We start from the raw sequence: 21095 nt of genomic DNA, 5'->3' as shown, positions 1-21095 counted from the left end.
TGTTCTGTTTTGACATTCTGTGTCAGAACTGGACATTGAATGTAAAGAGAGAATAATGTGCAAATAAGATGCTACTGGGGATGTAATTTGTCCTCCATGACAGGATGGCTAATTTTATTGTTGCTGTATATACATACTGTAGGCTCAGAGTTGTACCTGTATTTTTTCAGACTTCTGAACAGAAACATAGTCCCCCCCCCAACTTCTGAATAGAAATTGAATCTTTTCTTCTGCTTTGAAATGTTTAACATTTCCTAATGGTTTATCTTTCAAAATGCAGTTTTAGGGTTAGGGAGACAAAATGAAATATCATCTACTGCAGTTAGTGGTCTGAAGGTTGGAAGTGGATACTCTTTACTCGGCAATCAGGAGAGAGTGTGGAGATCTGAGCAATGGCCAAGAGTGTAAATTATGAGCCAACAGCCAGGAAGTCCCTGGTTCAAATCTCATGTCAGCTATGAATTTGCTGGGAGGCCATAATAAACCAAGAGTAGCCCATGGGATGAGAAAGAGCCACTCTCCTGACAGAGGGGCATCATTGCAGCTTTCTGGGATGACGCTAAGGTGGGGCAGGGCAGCGGAGATGTTGGGGCTGAATGGGAGCACCAGTGGAGCCAAACTGCTGCCTGACCTTGCCACTGCACTTCCACGCCCCAGCCCCATCCAATTATGCTCTTGATAGGAGGGCAGTGCCGCCCCACCACAAGGGCTGCTACTGCCATAAGCAAACCACTGTTCTCTCAGCTTCAGTCCCCATATGGGGAACAGAAATATGAGGTAAACACTAGCCTACTTTACAAGATTACTGAGTTAATATCATGCTTTGAACATTCAAAGAGTTTTAGACATGTAAAGCATTATTACTGTTGTCTATGCACTGGCAACCTCCAGGCTGGATTACTGTAATGTGCTCTATGTGGGGCTGCCTTTCAGGTTTGTCTGGAAGCTGCAACTGGTGCAAAATACAGCAGTGTGACTGCTCACTGGGGCAGGGTATTGCCAACATGTTACCCCACTGCTAAACAAATTGCACTGGCTGTCTATTAGCTACCAGGCTAAGTTCATGATTCTGGTTTTGGTGTATAAAGACCTATGCAGCTTGGGACCTGGATACGTGAAATATCATCTTCCCCCTTATATATGCAGTTGAACACTGCGCTCTGCTGGTGAGGGCCTCCTTCAGATACCATCTTATCAGGAGGTCCGTTCCACACAACATAGGAAGCGGACCCTAAGAGTAGTGGCACCTACCCTTTGGAATTCCCTCCCCTTAAATATTAGACAGGCACCATCTCTGTTATCTTTTCAGTGCCTATTGAAGACCTTCCTCTTTGAACAAGCCTTTTAAGTAGAGACTTTATCCCAGTCTGCATCTGTGTTGGAATTGCTTTTTCAGATGTTTTTAAAGATGTTTTGTTTTAATATGTTTTAAAGTTTTTTGTTTTTAAGATGTTTCAAAGTGCTTTTAGTGTTTTTGTTTGCCACCCTGGGCTCCTTCTGGGAAGAAAAATGGGATGTAAATTAAATAAATAAAGAATACTGTTGGTGGTGGTGATGTGTCAGTTTCTTATTATTAAAACTGGTATTATGTTGCTATACAAAGTGAGTTTTAATGCTCCTTGTTACAAACCAAGAATTTAATTTGTAACGGCATATATTCAGAAATGAAAAGATGTGTAGATTTCCTTAACTGGAGAGAAAATAATATGGAAAAAGAAGTCTCACATTGCCATCTAGTGGTGCTTATGTGCCATTCAATTGGAGTTTGGCCTTCTGTAAGCTATTGCTTTCACTGAAACAAACATGGACACTGAACTCTGAGCCAGGGTTATTTGGAGAAAATGTAGGAAGGGTTAAAGTAACCTCCCTCCCCTTTAGTATTTTCAGGAGGAGGATGGAAGGAGAAACTGGCAAGCAGCAGGAGCACCAGCGGAGACTGAGAGGAAGGGCCATAGCAAGTGGAAGAGAGCCAGGCAGGAAAAGACTGGGGTAATGGAGCAGACATTTCACCCCACACTCCACCCTTCCAGGCGGAAGCACAGCCAGAAAAGGATCAGGAGGCTACAGCAACTCCTGTCAGGAAAGGTTATAATGGTGGTATTCAGCTATGTCCTACTCAGAGCAGACCTATTCAAATTACTGCACTTGATAGTCATGGCCATTAACTTCAATGAGTCAACTACTCTGAGTAGGGCTAGCGTTGAATACCACCCCATGTTTGGGGCTTTTCAGTTGATTTTTTAAAAAGTCCTATCCAAAGCAGCATCAGCAGAGTTTGGCTGGTGCAGCAGCACTTCTGTTTCGTCTCCTTCCTCTGTGTGCTCCCAAAATCTTCTCTGGAGGGTCCCTCTGCAGCTGATTTTGAGGGCACACAAGGGGCTGCAGGGAAGGGGGGGAGTTCCATTCTGCTAGTGCAAGTCTTTTGTGCTAACGGAACAGGAGTGTTGGATACCTCTGAAAGGAAATAAGGGGAGGGGGATATGATCCAGGCTTCCTTCAGCAAGCATTTTCCACCAGGAACTAGCTTAAGTCTACATTTACATTTCCACCTTTCTCCACAAAGGACATTTAAGTCACCTGCCTGTGAGTTCTGATTAGCCAGAGACTCCTTGCGAGCTCTCTGCCACTATGCTGTGGGAAACTTGTACTGATTGTAACGACTCCAATATTGCTACATGCCCAAAAGAAAAGAAGCTAAATAGAAAGTTGGGGATGGAATCAGTGCACATGTGCAGCCAATTCAATGAAAACAGCAGAGTCTTGGGGCACTTTAAAAACTAATGTATTCTGGAACATTCATGTGGATGCATGAAGTATTATTCTCTCAGTAGATAATGGTTTTATTATTACATTAATATCCTGCTTTTCCTCCAAGGAGCTCAAGGTGGCATACTGGTTCTGTGAGGTTTTTTCCACTTGGCTCCATTGGTGAGTTCTTTAAAATGGCTCATTGAATAGCTCCTTTAAAGTTCCCTAAAAGTTAGGAGATGCAGATATAGTATCTCCCATATCATGCCTGTTTTAACCCTCAGCTGAGTATTTCAAGGCAAGAGTATATACTATTCTGGGATTGTAGGATTATTATTATTATTTTATTATTATTTGATTTACATCCCGCCCTTCCTCCCAGCAGGAGCCTAGGATGAGAAAGGAAAGGAGCATGGCTCATATTCCTTAACGCTACAATCTAAAAGTGCAGAATGAACAATGAAAGGTGGTGGGGGAATCCTGGAGAGACATCATATTTAAGGAAAGTGGGTTATACTGTTATGGGTATACCCAGGGCCGGTTCTAAAGGGCGGCCAGGTTGGGCACTGGCCCAAGGGCCCCGGAGCTACAGGAGCCCTTGAGGGGCCCTCCGCTCCCCTTCCGCGATCCGCCCCCCCCACCTGTCAGCCAGCTTTTTAGTATTGCCCTTAATGAAGATGGCGGCCGCAGCTTCCCTAAGGTACTGAAGCTGCAGCCGCCATCTTAGTTAATGGCAGAGATGTGCACGTATAGCATGCACGTGTGCCATCAACAAAGATGGCGGCGGAGGCTTCATTCCCCTTAGGGAAACCGCGGCCACCATCTTCTTTAAGGGCAATGGTAAAGACTAGACAGGTAGGGGGGCTGTGGGGGGGTACACGCACACACACATGCACACACCCACACACACACCCGGGGGCCAGGGCAAGCTGATGCCCAAGGGCCCCCACATGCCTGGAGCCGGCCCTGGGTATACTTCTGAACTCTCTAATATGTATTATTCACTAGAGGCACAAATTGCACCCCAAGAGTGTAGCAGGATCTTTTGCTGGAATTAAAACCTGCACATTGTTCTTATGTGTGTATGAATCCACCCACAACCCCAAGAAGCACACAAAAAGGTAAAATAAAAGTTGATTTATTGAAAGAAACAGGAAAAATATGGCAATTTAATTACAGTGAAAATGACAGCAGCTTCTAACTTAATACAATCATTCATTCCTTAGATCTAAAGAGCGTAAGAGAAACCCTATCCCTAGTCACTTCCGAGATTGCATAGATTCACACCAGAGCAAGAAATAAATACAGATATGCATAAATATACTATACCTTTCCTGAAGAGATATAGCAAGACTCAAAGTCAGGAATGGGACTTCTGCCTCTAGCAAGAGCCAAACTGTGTCCTTACCATAACCTGCAGTTAGACACAAGAAATTTCACTCTTCCTTGGTCCACTTGTCCTGTGTAGCGATATGAAGTTACTAAAGAATATGGAAGTGTTGGAGCCCCAAGAGGTGCCGCTTGACTCCCCAAAATCCTGACCTTAAATGTGTCGAGCTTGCACTGAATTGCGTGTAAACTGAGAGGGAGCATACAGGTGAGTGATCTGGTACATAACAGATACTGTTAAACAGGTAGTTTGTCTACCTGTTTAAAGTAAAAACTATACCTGCAGTCTCCTGAGTAAATATGATGTGCCTAAGAAGTAATGTCTTATCTTGTGTGAGCTTCATTGACCTGAACTCTACATCTGGCAAGGACTATTGTTAAAGAGATTATTCCTGGACAAACCTGGAATTTGGAACCTTCATTATTCGGTAACTTAAGTCATTGCATGTCTTCCTGAGGTCAGCAAGCTAGTTCTGACCATCCTGAAACTGGGGTAAATGACAAGGCTGTATCACAGAGGCCACCAAACTAGGATCCTATGCTCTGATCCACTCAGATGAACCCAAGAATAAAACCCAAAAATATGTGTATCCCTTCACAATACTCAGAGGCTGACCCTACGATTAGACAAAGTGAAGAATGGGGGGATTGCCTCATTACTATATAAGACTGGATGAGCAAAGCAGCTTCCTTCAGTAATAACAAGATATGCTTGGCACAAGGGAATTGTAATACATGGAACTCTATTAATGTAACAGCTAATGCCCAAAGCCTTGGCTTAAATTCCGTGGTGTCTGTTTTAGTCTCTATTTTCAGGCAGAGGTATGATTGTTCTGCTTCTATTATTTATCCCAATAATTGCTCTGAGTGTGATCCATCTTGGAAGCAGAATCTTGATCAACTTCTCTCCACGGTTACTGGGGACAGCATGCCTGATGCCTGTTAGTAGCTTCTCCTTGGGCGACATCCTGTCTGCATTTTTCAGCTTCAGTGATCAGTATGTTCTCTTAACCAAACTCACTTCCTTTTGCCTAAAGACAAGTACTGATACTAAAAGCAAATAGAGAGGCTATCAGCTGCATATTTTGTTATTATTATTATTATTGTGTATTTGCTACTGGTAGTGAAATGTGCGATAGCCCTGAATAATGTAATCTGTAACTTGGACTCAAAATGGACTCGGATGGGTGCTGCTGATTCCTACCCACCCCACTCAGGTCTGAGTCCAATGCAATCTGGACCACACCATTCTCAGGCTGGCATTTACTGGGCCTGTGCATTTCTCACACAAGGCTCTGTTAAGGCTCACCCCTTTGTCTCGCTACAGCCGGTATAAGGAACTCTCCCCTCAGAGCTAGCTAGCATGGCCAAAGGTCAGGGATGATGGGTGTTGTAGTCCAATAACATCTAGAGGGCCTCAGGTTCCCCATACCTACTCCAGAGTTCCTCAATTCCCAATAGATTAGTGGCTGTACAAGATTCCTTTACTTTGTGTCTATGGATAGTACTCAAGCTAAGAATCAAATGAAGTATGAGTTTTTGAACCTGACCTTAGGTGACAAATCAGGAGGTGATGGCAGTAAGGGAGCAATGCAAAAGCACACCCATCGCCAGTAGGCTACCTGGTACTGGAATGATGTCATTTATGATGAGGCTATAGACAGAATGGGGAATCATTGAAAGTCATCCCCTCCATCGTGCCTCTGCTTGACAAAAGACCACAGAATTCAGTTTTGTTCCCAGTCCTTTACAACTACACTGGGGAGGGGTACCTTTTCGGCCCAGCAGGCCTGATCTTCTCTCTTCCCATCCACGCAGGCCAAATTTGTCAGGATGGCATCAAGTCCCACCCACTTGTCAAAGTTGACCCACAAGGGTGGGGTGCCTGCTTCACCAGCATGTTTTCCACAGGGAATGTGCTGGCAAAGCAGCACCCACCAGGACTTCAACCTTCCATTCACCAGCTGATGAATGGAGGATTCAGTCCTGCTGGCTGCAGGAGTCTGGTTCACCAGCACATTCCCCAGTACTGGTCAGAGAAGGGGTACAGGTGGGACTGCATTGCTCACCTGCCTTCCGAACACTGAGCATTGCTGCCTCTTGTCATGGCCCCATCAGAGGACTCCTCAGACGAGGATGACTCGGGAGTAACAGCAGCAGGCCCAGAAGCAGCAGGCCCAGAAGGAGAAATGGAGGAAACTCCTGAGGGCCCAGCTCCTTCTCCCCCTCAGCTGCAGAGCACCCCAGACACAGCTGAGGCCCTTCAGCCAGACACAGCCAGTGAACAGGATACTCCCCCCTCACCTGCAGAATGTAGACAGCAGAAGGTCAGGCAGAAGAGGGGCAGGCCTGTCCACTTAAGGCCAAAACGCTGAGGGCTCACACCTGCTGACAAACCTGCTCCTTAAAAGTCAAACCTTGGCTTCAGCTTGTTGCTGACTACAACGTCAGGCGTGGCTTCGTGTGTTTCTAGTTTCCCTGAACCTTATCTTGGACTGACCCCTTGGCAATTGAACCCGGACCTCAACTGACCTCACTTCTGGACTTCTGGACTTCTGGCTTAGCACGTAAGCTTAGGACGGGCCTTGCCCTTATCATGCTTCATCCTCGTTAGCCTGGCAGATTTACGACCAGACTGCCAGCTAAGGACTTTCCCGCCCTGATAACTACCCAGGAATTTCCAGCCCCCACCAGCACTGCTGTCTCAGTGCAGAGTTGACACCTCTTCCCGAGAGGGGTGAGGGGTGGGGAGCTCAGTGTGGTGCAGGTATGGCAGCATGAATGTCATATTGGTTCTGCTGCTGTGCTGCACCACATCCTGCATCCCATGCATTGCCCTCTCAGGTGTCAGCAGCAATACTTGGAGTTCAGAAAGCAAGTGAGCAACACAGCCCCACTTGCACCATTCCACCAACCACTACTGAAGTTCCCCAAAGGGAACACAGTGGCAAAACAGCACCCAGCAGGGTGTGCTGATGACACTCAGCTCTTTTTCTCCTTTTCAGCCAAAGAAGGTATGATGGTTTTCTAAACTGCTTAGAGGTTCCATTTACAATCGAGCAGTATGTGAATTGTATGAAATAAACAAACAGAAGCCATGAACAGATGTCTGGGGTCACTGATGGGCTGAGACACTGCCTAAAGGTCAGTCTAGACAAGATGGGGTAAGTTTATAGTTTCTCTAAAAGAGCAGTTGCACAGTTTGGGGATGCTTCTGAATTTGCATTGCTCTAGGAATTCCTGGAGGCAGCTGTGGGCAACTGATTTTTACCAACCTAGATTGGTATGTCAATTGTAGACAATTCTAGAACATGGAGACCTGACCATTGTAATACATACCTTGGTAATCTCCAGGCTGGACTACTATAATGGGGTACCTTTGAAAACTATTTGGAAGCTTCATTTAGTTCAAAATGTAGTATATCAGCCCCACAATTCAGTGTAGGCCAATCTTTTAAAGGTCACATCTTTAAAAGATTTGGGTCAGAATACTTTAGGAAATGCCTTCTTCTGTATGAACTCCTTCCTGATACATGAAGATCCTCAGAGAAGGCCCTGCTCCAAAAACTATGTAAAGGTATCAACCTGCTCATGAGATGTCCAAATCTAGAATGTGGTATCTGAATCTGATCTTTGCCAGCTAACCTTCCCCCAGGTTTTCTTCAGAACATGAAGGCAGGCATCTTGTTTTCACTATTAAACAAATTCCTTCATTCTTACATTAACCAGACTCTACAGTGGATGCAAATTCTGTATTGTACAGGGCTGGTTATATTCATGGGTAGTCTTAGCAACTGTGAGCCCAGCATAATTCCTAACCCAGTAAATTTTTCCCAGCTTCAAACCAGCAACTGCACCATTGCTTTTTTCACTTCTCCCTTTCCTTGTCTAATGAGTTCAAGGTCTAGGGTGCTTTTCTGTGGGGCTATAGTAGCTGGGACAAGAGTATGGGGTGACCAGTTATTCAGTGCCTTATTAAGAGGCTTTGCAACACCAAAAAAGAGGATACCAATTTGCATGTGATAACACAAATTCAGAAATAATGTACTGTAATTTAAATACAAATACATCACATCTCACCATTGTGGGGAAGACACCACGAGACCCCATCGTGGGCCTGCTTGGTCTGCTGAGCAGGTGTTTCAAATTGTTGATGGGCAACTTCAAGGCTAATAATAATAATAATAATAACAACAACAACCAGATTTGGACTGGACAGTCTTTAAATAGAGGGCTCCTTTAAACAGAAGACTGTTGTCTGCAAAGTAGGACACACAGCCACCCTACAAGAGTACTGCTCCCATGAAGGAACAGCTACTCATCCATTTTATCGCTGTGAGGGAGAAACTGTGTGAGCAACTCTGAAACCTAGTGATAATGTGCTGAAGTGGTATGCATATAAATATGGTCAGCCCCATGAAATAGTCACATACAGTTCTGTGTTTCCTGCATATTTGCAGTCTGACAGTCTGCCTGGAGACTGGCTTCCAAAATGTACAGCTGTGTTTTACCATTCTCAAAATGACCTTTGCCCCTGAAGTCATTGGGCCACTCTTTATCTTCCCTTCTCTGTATCTGATATTCCAGTTGGGAGAGTGCCTTCTCCTAGTGATCTTCAGGAGCTATGAAAAGATAAAGGAACCAAATGGAAAGTACAATCTTTTAGAAAAAACAAATACCCCTTCCTTCCTTTCCACATCAACACTTATTCTATAGATTGCCATGGAACTTTGTAAAACCTTTTTATATAGCCCTTATATCACAAGGGCTGTTTGATTTTTGAGCTTCAACCTGAGTGAACTTCAGTTATGACTTCAACTAGATGTGACTCAGAATTTAGATGAGATGGGGTGGAAAAAACAACAGAGTGGTCTGCTCTTGGGATTTTTTAACAGCAACTCAATGTGTACAAAGCAGTATATGAAGCTTTTTACAGAATGGAAATAAACAGGATCATTTGCTCAAATGACAAAAGAATAGCTGTAGCGGTTAAATGAAAAGTTGGCAATCTTCATTTAGCAATTGAAAACCTATTTTCTTTCATTTAGAACAAGCAGGTTTCTAGCCCTCATGATTGTAGAGAGAGTTTTGAAAACACTGGTGTTGACTACAAAAAGACTTGTTTAGGAAGAACTTATGTTCTGCCTAGCTACTTGTCCCTCTTTCAAATGTTCCATTCAGTATGCACAGTGCCCACTTCTATCAACATACCACTACTTTCAAAATTTGTCAAAAATTCAAATACTGGGCTTCCTAGTGTGGAAATTCTCCATGTGAGAAGCAGCTCTACCACTAAGATATCGTTCTGATTCCTAAATGTCCTGACAAGTTCTTGAAACAATACTATGCAGGTGTTCATATTCTCTTAGGAACTGAACTGGGATGGAAGATACTTCTGTTACAGGATGCTGGAAACGCTGGGTGGAATCCAGTTGGTACTCCTTGTGGTTTAGCTCCAGCAGATGTGTCTGCTAATGGAAGAGGAGGGGAAGAGATTTTTGCCAATTTGCCCTTTCCCCCACAGCCCCCCATGCCACATTCCACTCTATTCTGGATGGTACCCCAACCTCCCCCCAAGCAGATTTGGGGGGAGCACTGGGGTGCAGAGGGAGGAAGGCAAACTGACAAAAATTGCTTCCCCTCCTCTTCCATTAGCAGATGCCTCTGCTGCATCAAAAGTCCTTACACTTGTGTGAGGGTACCAACTGAATACAACCAATCGGGTCAAATCAGATCTCAAATCTAGGCCTCTTGAGTTCATCTGAAGAGGTTAGTAGACTAATATGCAAGCACAAAGTAATATGGAAATGCACAATCAAGAAACTACACATTTCACAGGAAGGCAAGGCATTGCACAGAATAAGGAATAACAGATGTTTTAGGTCCTTATAGAAATACTCCTTGTGTAAGAATATAACACAAGGTATATTTTTGTTAATGACCAAAACCCAACATTTGACCCAATGGTTCCAACATCTCATAATCCTTAACTACCCAGAATGGTTGATAATGAGCAGCAGGGAAAGTCATGGCAGATGAGAGCAGCACGACTACCTTGCTAGATCAGACCAAGGTCTATGACATATTTCAGCATTCTCTTTCCAACAGTAGCCAAGCAATTGCTAGGCTGGGAGAGACCAGGTGCTTCAGGCAATATTTCGTTAAACTGAACCCAAGAAGACTCACAGAAGGAGAGGGAGCAGCTTAATGAGTAAAGAAGGAAGTGTGTAACTGTTCTAAGCACAGGGTGTTCCATGCTGTACATGAATTTGGAAAGGGACTGGGATAGTGGATGAAAAAATGAGACGGAAGCCATGCAGGGCTGGCCCTAACATTAGGTGGCAGATGTTGAAGGGAGAACAGAGCGGGCAAGGTGTTGGAGGTGAGAACTGTGTGTGCCCCACACAGCCTTCCCTGCACCTTCTAAGGTAGCTTGCTGCCCTCAAGTGTGGTGGAAGATGCTGTCCCATCACAAGTGCAGAGATAAGATTTAACTGCCAGTCTGTCCAGATTCTGTACATTGATTGAGATTTAGTAATGTCTTGGGCTAGTCCTAGAGTCATGGCATTACATCTGATGAAGTGGACTTTGGTCCACAAAAGCTTATGCCACAGTAAATTTATTAAAGATGTCACAAGACTCTGCTGGTTTTGCTGCAACAGACTTAACACAGCTACCCCTCTGGAAAATGGTACATTGCTGTTCACCAAGTGTGTTAACAACAGATTAGCTTCATGAGTGAAATACCAACATCCTTCAGCAGTTTTTCTGCAGACTTCATTTCTCCACTTGACTTCTCTGACTTCTCCCACCCATCTTCTTTTCCTCTGCTGTGGCATAGCTAGTCTGATGTAATTGGACCTGCAACATCTGGGAATTCACATTCTTGTTCCTCTTTTTCAGTAATTCCACACAGCATCAACCTACACTTCAGGAAACTCTGAATCTTTACAAGCTTACTGCCAATAATTATGTAACCCTGTTTGGCCTTTCTCAACTTGTGGGTGTCCCATCATGGCAGGCACATCCCAGTCCCCACTGCCCCCATTTCTCACATATAAGTAATATTAAACATTATCAAGATAATTACTTATTTTAGGAAAATAAGAAACAATGTTTGTATAGTCTTTACAAATCTGCAGGTATTTGTACCTTTGTAGGTATTCAATGTTTTTTTTTTTTTAAAAGAAATATTTACACAAGCATGTAGATGTGGTTTTCCACATTATTAATCCAGTTGTGGATTAGCTAAAACCAGCAAATGCAGGACAAGATGGCAAACTGATGGTAAAGTTTAGCAGCAGGCTACTTATATGTGAAATTGTATCCCTGATTATCAGTTGTGTTTATTATTCTTTTGGTTTTATTCTGCTCTTTTATATGCAGCTTTTAGATTTTATTGTTTTGATTGTTTTTATTCTGTAAAGGTTTATTTGAAGGGAGTCTATAAATACTTTAAAAAAACTGTTCTGGATTTTGTGGGGCAGACCTAACTGTGTATGTCTCAGAGATGGATTGTCAAGATGTCTCTTGTAACAGTAATACTTTTACAGCATTAATATGGCTGGTTGTTCCCTACAGCATTTGTTTTCATTGACATAGGTAAGAGATCACATTTCCATCTGCCTTCTTTTCTCTTTCATTTTAGATTCAGCAAAAGTGATCTACAGAAGTGTGGATAACATTGAAGTAGAAACCAGCCTATCGATAGAGGCCTTAAATAATAGCAATGAAGCAAGTGAAAGCTGAGCACCACCACCCAAAAAAAATCAGGGCACTCCACCATCAGAACCAGGTTACTCCTATACTAACCTCTGGTGGCATAAAATACTTGCCAACATTATGGTTGTGAAGAGGGAGGGGCAGTGTCCTCATAACTCATGTCAGCATCGCTTTTCTTGCACACATTTTCATTCTGCAGGCAGTCAGGAACTTCAAGATTAATTTTTGAGACAAATGTGGGGGGCAGTTGATGAAAAAAATAACTATTCCCTGATGAAAAAAATAACTGTTCCCATTACGATCAACATGTGATCACTATGATGCATTCCATGGCTAACTGTCAAACTCACATCCAGCTAGTCTTTCCTCTCTCTCCCTCTCTCCCCCTCTCTCTCTCTCTCTCTCTCTCTCTCTCTCTCTCTCTCTCTCTCTCACACACACACACACACACACACACACACACACACACACACACACACACACACACACACCCCTGCTTTCCAATATATCTTTTTGTTGTTTCACAAGATTATCAGCTATGGTTTACCCTATGAAATGTTCTTTGTTTTAACCATGACGGACCATACAAATGGCAATTTTTTAAAAGTATTTTTCAATACTTCTGATATCTTGAACTAAAGTCACAGTTACTATAGGAGATACTTTCTGGATGCTATAAAGCTGAATAATAAGCAGACAATGTGCTCCAGTATATTAAACTGTAGTGTTTCTCCCATATACTCTCCACTCTGACATTTGAGTGGGGCTTAAACTGAGTTGCTGTTCCTTAGACTGAGGACCAAAGAAACCTGGGACTCATTAAGTCTCACTACACTACCTGGTGCAATTCTATGACTCTTCCCAGAAACAATTGCTACAAATAACATATACAAGTTTGTAGGTTCCTGTTATAGGTATAAGGTTATATCCAATGTTAATCGTTCTCAGAGTAGACCCATTGAAATTAAGGAACCTATTAGTAATGTCTATTAACACCAATGGATCTACTCTGAATAAGCTTACCACTGGATACTGCCCAATGTGTCTACTCTGAGTAGGACTTAGTAGGCACAACACAGAATTAATATCGTTTGCACGTCCCGGGAGATAAGATCGAACGCCCTACAACTAAGCCTTTAGCTAATAGTTAGCAGGCAGAATGCAATATGCCCATATTTCTCCCACCATACTGAGAACTACACGCCTGTTACATTCTGCCTAGCATATCTCTGTTGCAGATTTAAGAGCACTGCACCCTGACTCCAATTAAGCTTTGTTTGCATCGCAGCTTTTCGAAGATGAAAGAGAGTATCACTTGACAACTAGATGATCTAAGACCGCTGCCCATTGGACTAGAGCTGAGGAGACGGAGGTTCAAATCCCTGCTGAGCCAAGAAGCTCACCGAGTCTGACTGACCCTGGGTTAATTTAGCAGTAGTCACTGTCTCTCACCTCAACCTGTCTTGCAGCGTGGTTATGAGGTTTAGAAATGGGGAGAACTAGTTACGCAGCCTTGAGGTTTGTGGAGGAAAGGCGGGATATAAATGTAATACATTAGCAGCCTTCAGCCCTTTTGTTTAGAGACAGAGATCCTATCTTCCATGAGGACGTTCTCATCGACATACGATCCCTTCACTATAGATTTATATCCACCAATCACATACCTCTTTCGCGCCCGATTCCCCGTTTCCTCCTCGCACGCTGCTCAAAGGTCGCATTACTAAAATTATTATTATTATTACTGTGCAGCTTTGAGGTAGTACGGTAACGGTAGGCGACCAGCCAACAGCTGGACGACAAAATGGTGGCTGGTCTCCCTGAAAACCAGAACAGCAGCAGCCGAGAAAGAGCCAGACAAACGAGATAGGGAAAGCATGCTTATATAATTTGGGAGAACGACCATTCCGTTATCCAGAACCGGAACTTTGTGCTTGCCTTCGATGCCAGTTTTTTCTCGCTAGCCGAGTAAAATGGATGCTAACCATTAGGAAACGTTAGAAAAATATTGGAGTTTAGAATAAATGCAATTAGGCAGCAGCTTGTGCCCCAGAAAAGACAGGAGCTCGTGTTCTTCCCAAGTGCGTATATTTAACTTTAGCTTTTCGATCCTTGAAAAATGTGCTGCAAATGCCAATTTGCCTCCGCATTGCAAACGGGGGGGGGATATTGTTGCTCTGCCGTATGTACCTTGCGATTCATCCCTGCACTGCGGAGGTGGGGGCTTAGAGATAGTGGTTTAAACATTTGTAATATACATTCCACTGCTGTGACTCTGGGCACTATATTTCAGTTTCCATTAGCTCTGAAAATGTAGTTTACAACCACCCTACAATCTATGGAAAACCGGGCTACAGATCTGGGATGAAAGTGGGTCCCGTACAGGCCAGTCAACCAGCCCTCGATGCCCTCCCCCAGCGCCAGCCTCTTTCTCCTAGCAGCGGCGGCGGGTATGCCCGTTCGCACTAAAGGCCAGCCGCCAGCCTCCTCCGAATTTGCGACTGCTACTATGCAGTAACACTAGCCACGCTGTAATGGGCCGGGGAGCCTCGGTAACAAGGGCCCAACATAGCTGGTGCTGACGAGGACCCTGCAACGGACGCCCTTTTGCACATCAGGATTATTAACTAGTACTTTAAATCTCTCTTCGGGCCCCTTACCTCCACTTTATGTCGTTAACTGTTGTGGGTTTCCAGATAAAAATTCAATTTTACCAGGTCACAGCAAGAAAAGTTCTAGTTGAACTCCACCGTCAGCTCAAACCCGTCACCATCCAACACTCAAATCGCCCATGAACGACTCGCGCTTCATTCTCTCTCATACAGCTCTTTATTTGCAAAATGGAATCCCAAGTCAAACGCCATTTAAAAAGCATGCAGTATACTAGCCTGTCGATTCCATAGAGCGGACAGGGCAAAACACAGCAGCAAGAGGTCCAACTGCTACACAATACCCATTTCTGTTGCCACTGAATTGCAGTATCAAAACGCTCCAGTGAGAACTGTTGTTTTATATTATAGAACATTCAAGTATCTTGTATTATGGTTTCAGAATCTTTTAATAATTTGTCAGAAACTTTCATAGCTGGGCAATTATGATTCAAGCAGAGGTCAATAGGTTAGAACTTGGGGGCAACGACAGGTAAATGAAGTAAGCATGCAGGTGTCACGTTCACGTAACTTTAAAAACTAGACACATGGTTTTTTAAGCTGATCTGCATCAAATCTACGGCCTTTTTATGGTAAATAGTTCCAACTGTGGGTGCATGATAGAACCATGAACAAACATGCCTTTGATTTTTATTACAACTGTAGTCACTACCAAGTTTATTTTAAAATGTTTATTCAATTAAACTCCCAAGTCAAAATGCTTGTAACCCATCAGCTGCACTCTCCACCTGAAGTTCCAGGTCACCAACCACGGAAACAGAAGGTAGCAGTTTCTTCTTCCAAATTTCCCTCAACCACCTGAGCGGTTTGTTGCAGCAGTAGTGTATACAAACCGCCTGCCACCCTCAGCCCTGTACTGAGTGGGCATTGAAAGTGGAGAACTGCTCTGTGTATTTATCATATACAAACTACATTGTAGCTATGTGTGGCATACTAAATCTGGGTAAGACATTTCTTGCTACTTCTCCAGTACCCGCTTTAATTATGCAAGTAGCCTACTCTCAAGGTTAAAAAAAGCCTTCCCACATGGTTCCATTGAACAATTTGAATGAATACAACAATCTTCTCCCATTCTCTCATCTCTGCTCTCCAGCACAATAGGAATTATTACTCATTCCCAAGACCAAAGGCTAATTTAGACACTTGGGTGTGAATCTCTCCCCAGCTACATTAAAAGCGTGCTAAGCTATTGCAGAACTTCAATATTGGAGGACAGGCTAAGGAAAAGAGGCCTGCTGATCTAGGCCAACAAAGCTATCTGCAAAAAGGGTAACATATTAAACGCAGGGCTGGTATTTTTGAATACGAACGAGTTGGGAGATCCAATCCTTTTTCCTCCAGCATGATTTGACTCATAGGCACTCTTAAGGAGTGATACCATTCTTTAAATTTTGCAGGCTAATACTACAGAATACCTTTTATGAAACTCTGTCTTATGAGTATAATTGCAGTTACTGGAGTAACTTGCTTTCTCCACAGGTTATTGCACAGAACTATGTATGTAAAAGGGTAGGATCATCTCTGTACTCTTGTAGATAATTCTGCATTTGATAGAATACATCAGGGCACGAAATAAATGAAAATAGCATATTGCTTTAAGCAAAATGCTCCATTTTAACATTAACTTGTCTACACATTTTACTGAATAGAATGCTGTCCATACAACAGAAGTTTTTGAGACATAAAATATAACTGAACAGGTTGAATGTAGTGACTGCCAAGGTCTACTGCAGAAACGCTGCTACCATGGAGGAAAGCATGGGGAGGGGATGGCTTTAGTGTTGCAACTAATGTGACTTCTATCAGGCAAGAACAGCATTCTTTAAAAGAACACCCTAATATGCATTGCTATCATATGCTTGTCTATGGAGCAGTTCCACTCTACATAGGGGACGGAGTAAAAACCTCAAGAACCTGCAGTTTTTTCTTCATTTTTGACAGGCTTACGCCACATGTTGTAATCCCAGCTCCTTTATTCAGACACATAGAAGCCCTACTCACAAATTCAGTTTACAACTGTTTATGGATTAGGATTTGTTCCTTTCCAAAGCTTACCCTTCATTTCCCTGCTCAACAGTTACAAAGTACCAGCTTGCACATAAATATCTATTAACCTACATGCCAGCTCCCTTTTGAAGAAAACACACTTTTAAAAATAAGTTTATTATCAGTAGAACTGGACACCAATGCATAAACATTGAGCAGCACAGAAAATCAAATAAAGCTTTATTTACAGATAGTGTAGAGCTCTATAGCTAATAAAATATTTCAACACCAGAAATACCAAATATCAGAGTACAGAGAACTAAATGTTCAAAAGTAGGTTTCTCTTTAAATACAAAAGAAGTTTAAGTTTTTTCAAAGAGCTCTAGCAATATACATGAAGCTATGCACTTCTGTCTTAATGAAGTGAGCAGAAAAAAAGATTATCAAAAAGACAATACAATTATAGTTCAGTAACTTCTGTGGTCCCACATATACAAAGCTGTTAAATCCCCCCTCCCTCCTGTTCAGTCCCTTTTCCCAGAAGTCACATACTTACCACAACTACTAGCAAGTATGTTTTAGGAGTCCCCCAGGGCAAACTGTAGTTCAGTTGCCACTGTCAACAGATCTTGACCTTGAGCGCGATCTCTGGCGATCCACAGAAGCTGGAGATTTTGATCTACTTGAAGATGCACGTTTTTGGCTTTTTTCAGGGACAGGAGACCTACTAACTGAACGGGACTTGCTACGGCTCCTGCTCCTGGATCTGGTGTAAGACTTGCGGCTTCTGGAGCGAGAGCGGCTACGAGACCTTGATGAGCTCCGGCTACGAGACCGGGACCTGCTTCTGGACCTACTAAAGTAGAATAAAATGCCCATTTTAGATTCTCCATAGCAAAGAAGGCACAGACACAATGTCAATAAGCAAGTATTTCTAAATTGGAATTCTTACCTGTGTCTTTTGCTGCCTTCAATTAATTTGATTTTCCTTCCATTGATTTCTTTGCCAGAAAGCTTTTCAATAGCATTCTTTAAATCACTGTAAGAGGCAAACTCAACCACCCTAGAGAGAAACAGGACATACAAAATTAGTGATCAAGCTTAGAGAAAAGTACTTCTAGGCACCTCTTGGGATAGTAAATATTTCTTTTAATATTAGAGACACTTTCCTGTACACTATACATCAAGCCTTCACCAATCAGGTGCCCTCCCATGTGTTGGGACTACAATTTCCATCAGCTAGTCAGCACAGCCCTGCTGCTTAGGACCATGGGAATTTGTTGTTCCATACATTTGGAAGGCACCAGTTTGGCAGAGGATGATACACATAAATCACAAAATATTTATTACTCCATACCTCACTATTACAACACGGTACTTACCCTTCATTTAGCTTGGGCCTATGTGCATCTGCAAATGTTACTTCCCCAGCTTGTCTCATGAAGTCTTTGAGATCCTAGCACAAGATGAAACATGTTAGACTAAGAAACGGACAGTATTTGTGAATAATAATAAATATTACTACTGCAAGAAAAGGTGTTAAGAATTACAACGCGGCAGATGCCACTCTTGTAGATAATTCTACATTTGATAGAATACATCAGGGCACGAAATAAATGAAAATAGCATATTGCTTTAAGCAAAATGCTCCATTTTAACATTAAGTTACTTGTCTACACATTTTACTGAATAGAATGCAAAACAGTTTATTTGCAGAAAAGCATTCTGAAAAGTTTTATAATTAAACATACATTTACAAGACACCAGTTATTTTGTGCCCCATATGTCATTAAAAATATAGTTTACTTTACCTTCATTAACATTTCCCTAGGCTAGCCAAGCAGCAAACTGCTTTAAACGACCGAAGATACCGTCATGATATATGCCCGACTGGCTCTTCGCCAACCATTTGAAGAACACTACCCAGTCGATGGAAGCCTTTAATCGCACAGCCCTCCCTATTAGCAGACTACTGGCGGATCCAGATATTCTCTACTCTTGTGAAGTTACACCAAGGACCACTTTACTGCGATCAGGATTCCAACGACCACCTAATGCGTATCTTTCAACTCTCGATCAGCATCTCTTATTTCGAAGCGTTACAGGAGGTACAGTTCTCAACTTAGGAATCAGATCTCTTTAACTTTCGGGGATCGCTGCAACCCGGCACTTTAAGGAAGTGCATCGATTACGTCTAGACCAGCAAACACAGATCTAGAGGTGGCCAACTGATACACTGGAGGAGCTGACTGGATAAGTCAACCAGGCCCAACCAAGAGTGACCAAGACAGAACGATTAGGATAACCCACAGGCACTCCTCGTCATAAGGCCAACGACACAGATAGGCTGGCAAATAAAATGGATTTTTAAAGTGGTTAAAATGGATTTTGAAAACAAGATAAAATTACATTAAAATGTTACTATTAATCTACTTTTGAAAATGTATTTAAGCATTAAGTATTAATAATTTTGATAAAGTTTTAAACTTAAGATAAAAATTAGTTTTAGTAAAAACATTTTACATATTACATACCCATTAAACGAAGTCTAAGAGTTAATCATGTTTTAACAAACCTGCCAGCTGACCCTGGATGACAAGTTTTCTACAATGAGACGATTTTCTGTTCTTACAGGTGGAGCATTTCTGGAGGAGACAAAATATCTAGTTCAGTAGTAACATCTAAAGACTGAATTAAGTGTCAGTCAAGCCCTCCAGAGTGCATTCAGCTCTAGCCACAGGTACATACCTTCTGTCATTTCTTGGACGACGGCTACTAAAACGATCAGAGTAACGTCCTCTGCCTCTTCCACCTCTAGAGCGGGCCCTTGCATGTTCAATTGTAACCCTTGGGAAAATAGAAGAAACCAAACCATTTACTTTACTGCTTAGGCTTTCATGACCACTCAGATGAGAAACATATATACAGAACTTAAGTAAGAGATGTTAAGATATTATGGTTTACCTTTCACTGCAGAGTTCTTTTCCGTCCAATTCATAGACTGCATCATCAGCATCTCTTGGATCTTCAAACTCCTGTTAAAAATAGGATTTATTGAGTTTTGACTTTGCAACTTTATGTAACAAAACAGAAAGATTTATATTGCACTGAACACTCCTTTAGATATATTCCCAAATCTTGCTAGAGTTCCATTTATTTGGCATCATTTATACAAATTCAAACAATATTTTTTTGTTTAGGAAGCTTTTTCCTGTGCCATTAAAAATGGAGTTGGATACAGTAAAATGCCACTGGCACATTCTACAGAAAGAGATCCATTTAGGCACTCTCAAATCCATATTAACAACTCATTTCAACTTACCACAAATCCAAAGCCCCTTTTCAAGTCTATGTCTCTGATGCGTCCATATCCCTTGAAAAATCTTTCCACATCCTTCTCTCTGGCAGCTGGATTCAACCTTCCGATGAATACACGACAGCCACTCATGGTATGTCTAGATTTTTCAGCTGTAGGAAAAGACAATGTGTTGAACAGGAAAGTAGAAACAAAGATTTCTAGGTCTATGGTAAGTGTGGCGGGGAGGAAAGATGGCTGCCACAGAAATATGTCAGTACCTTCTACCCTCCTATTAAGAATGTACTGCAATACCGGCTCCGCCCTTCATTGCCGCAATCGGACATCAAAGGCGGCAGAGAGCCAACTAAACCCCGCCCCGATGCCTGCTTAGTCCAGTCGTAACCCGCGCCCAAGGACCGCCTCTCGCTAATCCAATCCTAAAACGCCATATCTGCTTCGCCTTTTATGACATAGAGCCCAGTGCCCGCCCTACGGGACTAAGGAGCGGCCGACCTACACATGCGCTCTACAGTACCTCGAGTTTAACCTATTTCAACAGACGCAATATCTTTCACAAAATGGCGGCGGAATCGCGCCACCCAGTTAAAGCAGCGGCGTCAACGTTACTCCCCATAACTTTCTTTTTGTACCTAGAAATGAAACCGCGCTCAGCTATCCTTCAAAAACAAGCCCGAGATCAATTCCCTTCTTTCTTACCACACTCAAGAGTTCAGAAAAGAAACCCTACACGTAGTCCCGCTAAGGGGAGGGGGTTCTTTCTCACAGCAGTTCTGTTTTCCGTCTTCCTAACATCGTTCTCCTAGCAGATTCCCAACATATTGACTATCTACTAAACCTTCACAAACCTGTATTTCTGATCGTTCGTTCTTGGGCAAAGCTGTATAGAGGTCAGCCGACACTCAGCAATACGTAACCTCCAACCCTTCCGAACAACGTTCAACTCCCGACTGGGTAGTTCGGATTGTAACTGCGGCACAAAATGGAAGGTGGTACCTCGTGACCGAGAAGGCACGTGATGCCGTTGCTGCTCAAGGATAGGTGGAAAGTGGTGGAAAAAATCTCGGTCAGCCGTGGGGGAAGGGTTTTCGGCTTGGCTGAGTCATGGAGGAAGGGAGGATAAACCGGTCAGACTGCTCTGTGCGCGTGCGCAGTGGGGATGAGGAGAGCCGGCTTGACGCCAAGCAGAAAAGAGACGGCTCCTAAGAAATTTTACGTTTTCTTAACACACGTTAGCCGCCCTCTCTCATCAGGAATGGAAATAAATA

At 42.9% G+C, this 21095-nt stretch overlaps 2 protein-coding genes across 3 annotated transcripts; one reads left to right on the top strand and one right to left on the bottom strand.

The window, feature by feature from the left end:
• Positions 1 to 4961: 4961 nt before the first annotated feature.
• Positions 4962 to 8854, top strand: SLC10A1 (solute carrier family 10 member 1). Its single transcript, XM_061612788.1, has 2 exons — positions 4962 to 5134; positions 8598 to 8854. The coding sequence occupies exons 1-2, from the start codon at positions 4962 to 4964 to the stop codon at positions 8851 to 8853; spliced, it is 429 nt and encodes a 142-aa protein (XP_061468772.1). The 3' UTR covers position 8854.
• A 7815-nt stretch (positions 8855 to 16669) lies between these two features.
• On the bottom strand, positions 16670 to 20818 carry SRSF5 (serine and arginine rich splicing factor 5). Of its 2 annotated transcripts, XM_061611149.1 has the most exons (8): positions 20676 to 20812; positions 19834 to 19979; positions 19476 to 19546; positions 19260 to 19358; positions 19087 to 19156; positions 17894 to 17967; positions 17464 to 17574; positions 16670 to 17367 (listed from the first exon to the last, which is right to left on the bottom strand). In XM_061611149.1, exons 2-8 carry the CDS (start codon positions 19957 to 19959, stop codon positions 17118 to 17120), a joined length of 801 nt encoding a protein of 266 aa, XP_061467133.1. In that variant the 5' UTR covers positions 19960 to 19979; positions 20676 to 20812; the 3' UTR covers positions 16670 to 17117. The 2 variants fall into 2 exon arrangements, with proteins under 2 accessions (XP_061467133.1, XP_061467134.1); XM_061611150.1 differs by lacking the exons at positions 16670 to 17367; positions 17464 to 17574; positions 17894 to 17967 and adding an exon at positions 18337 to 18858 and having other exon boundaries at positions 20676 to 20818.
• Between the last annotated feature and the right edge of the window lie 277 nt (positions 20819 to 21095).

Source organism: Rhineura floridana, chromosome 2 (assembly GCF_030035675.1).
Source record: "Rhineura floridana isolate rRhiFlo1 chromosome 2, rRhiFlo1.hap2, whole genome shotgun sequence".
NCBI lineage: Eukaryota > Metazoa > Chordata > Lepidosauria > Squamata > Rhineuridae > Rhineura > Rhineura floridana.
The sequence above is the reverse complement of the archived record's forward strand: the minus strand, read 5'-3'. Positions and strand labels throughout refer to the sequence as shown.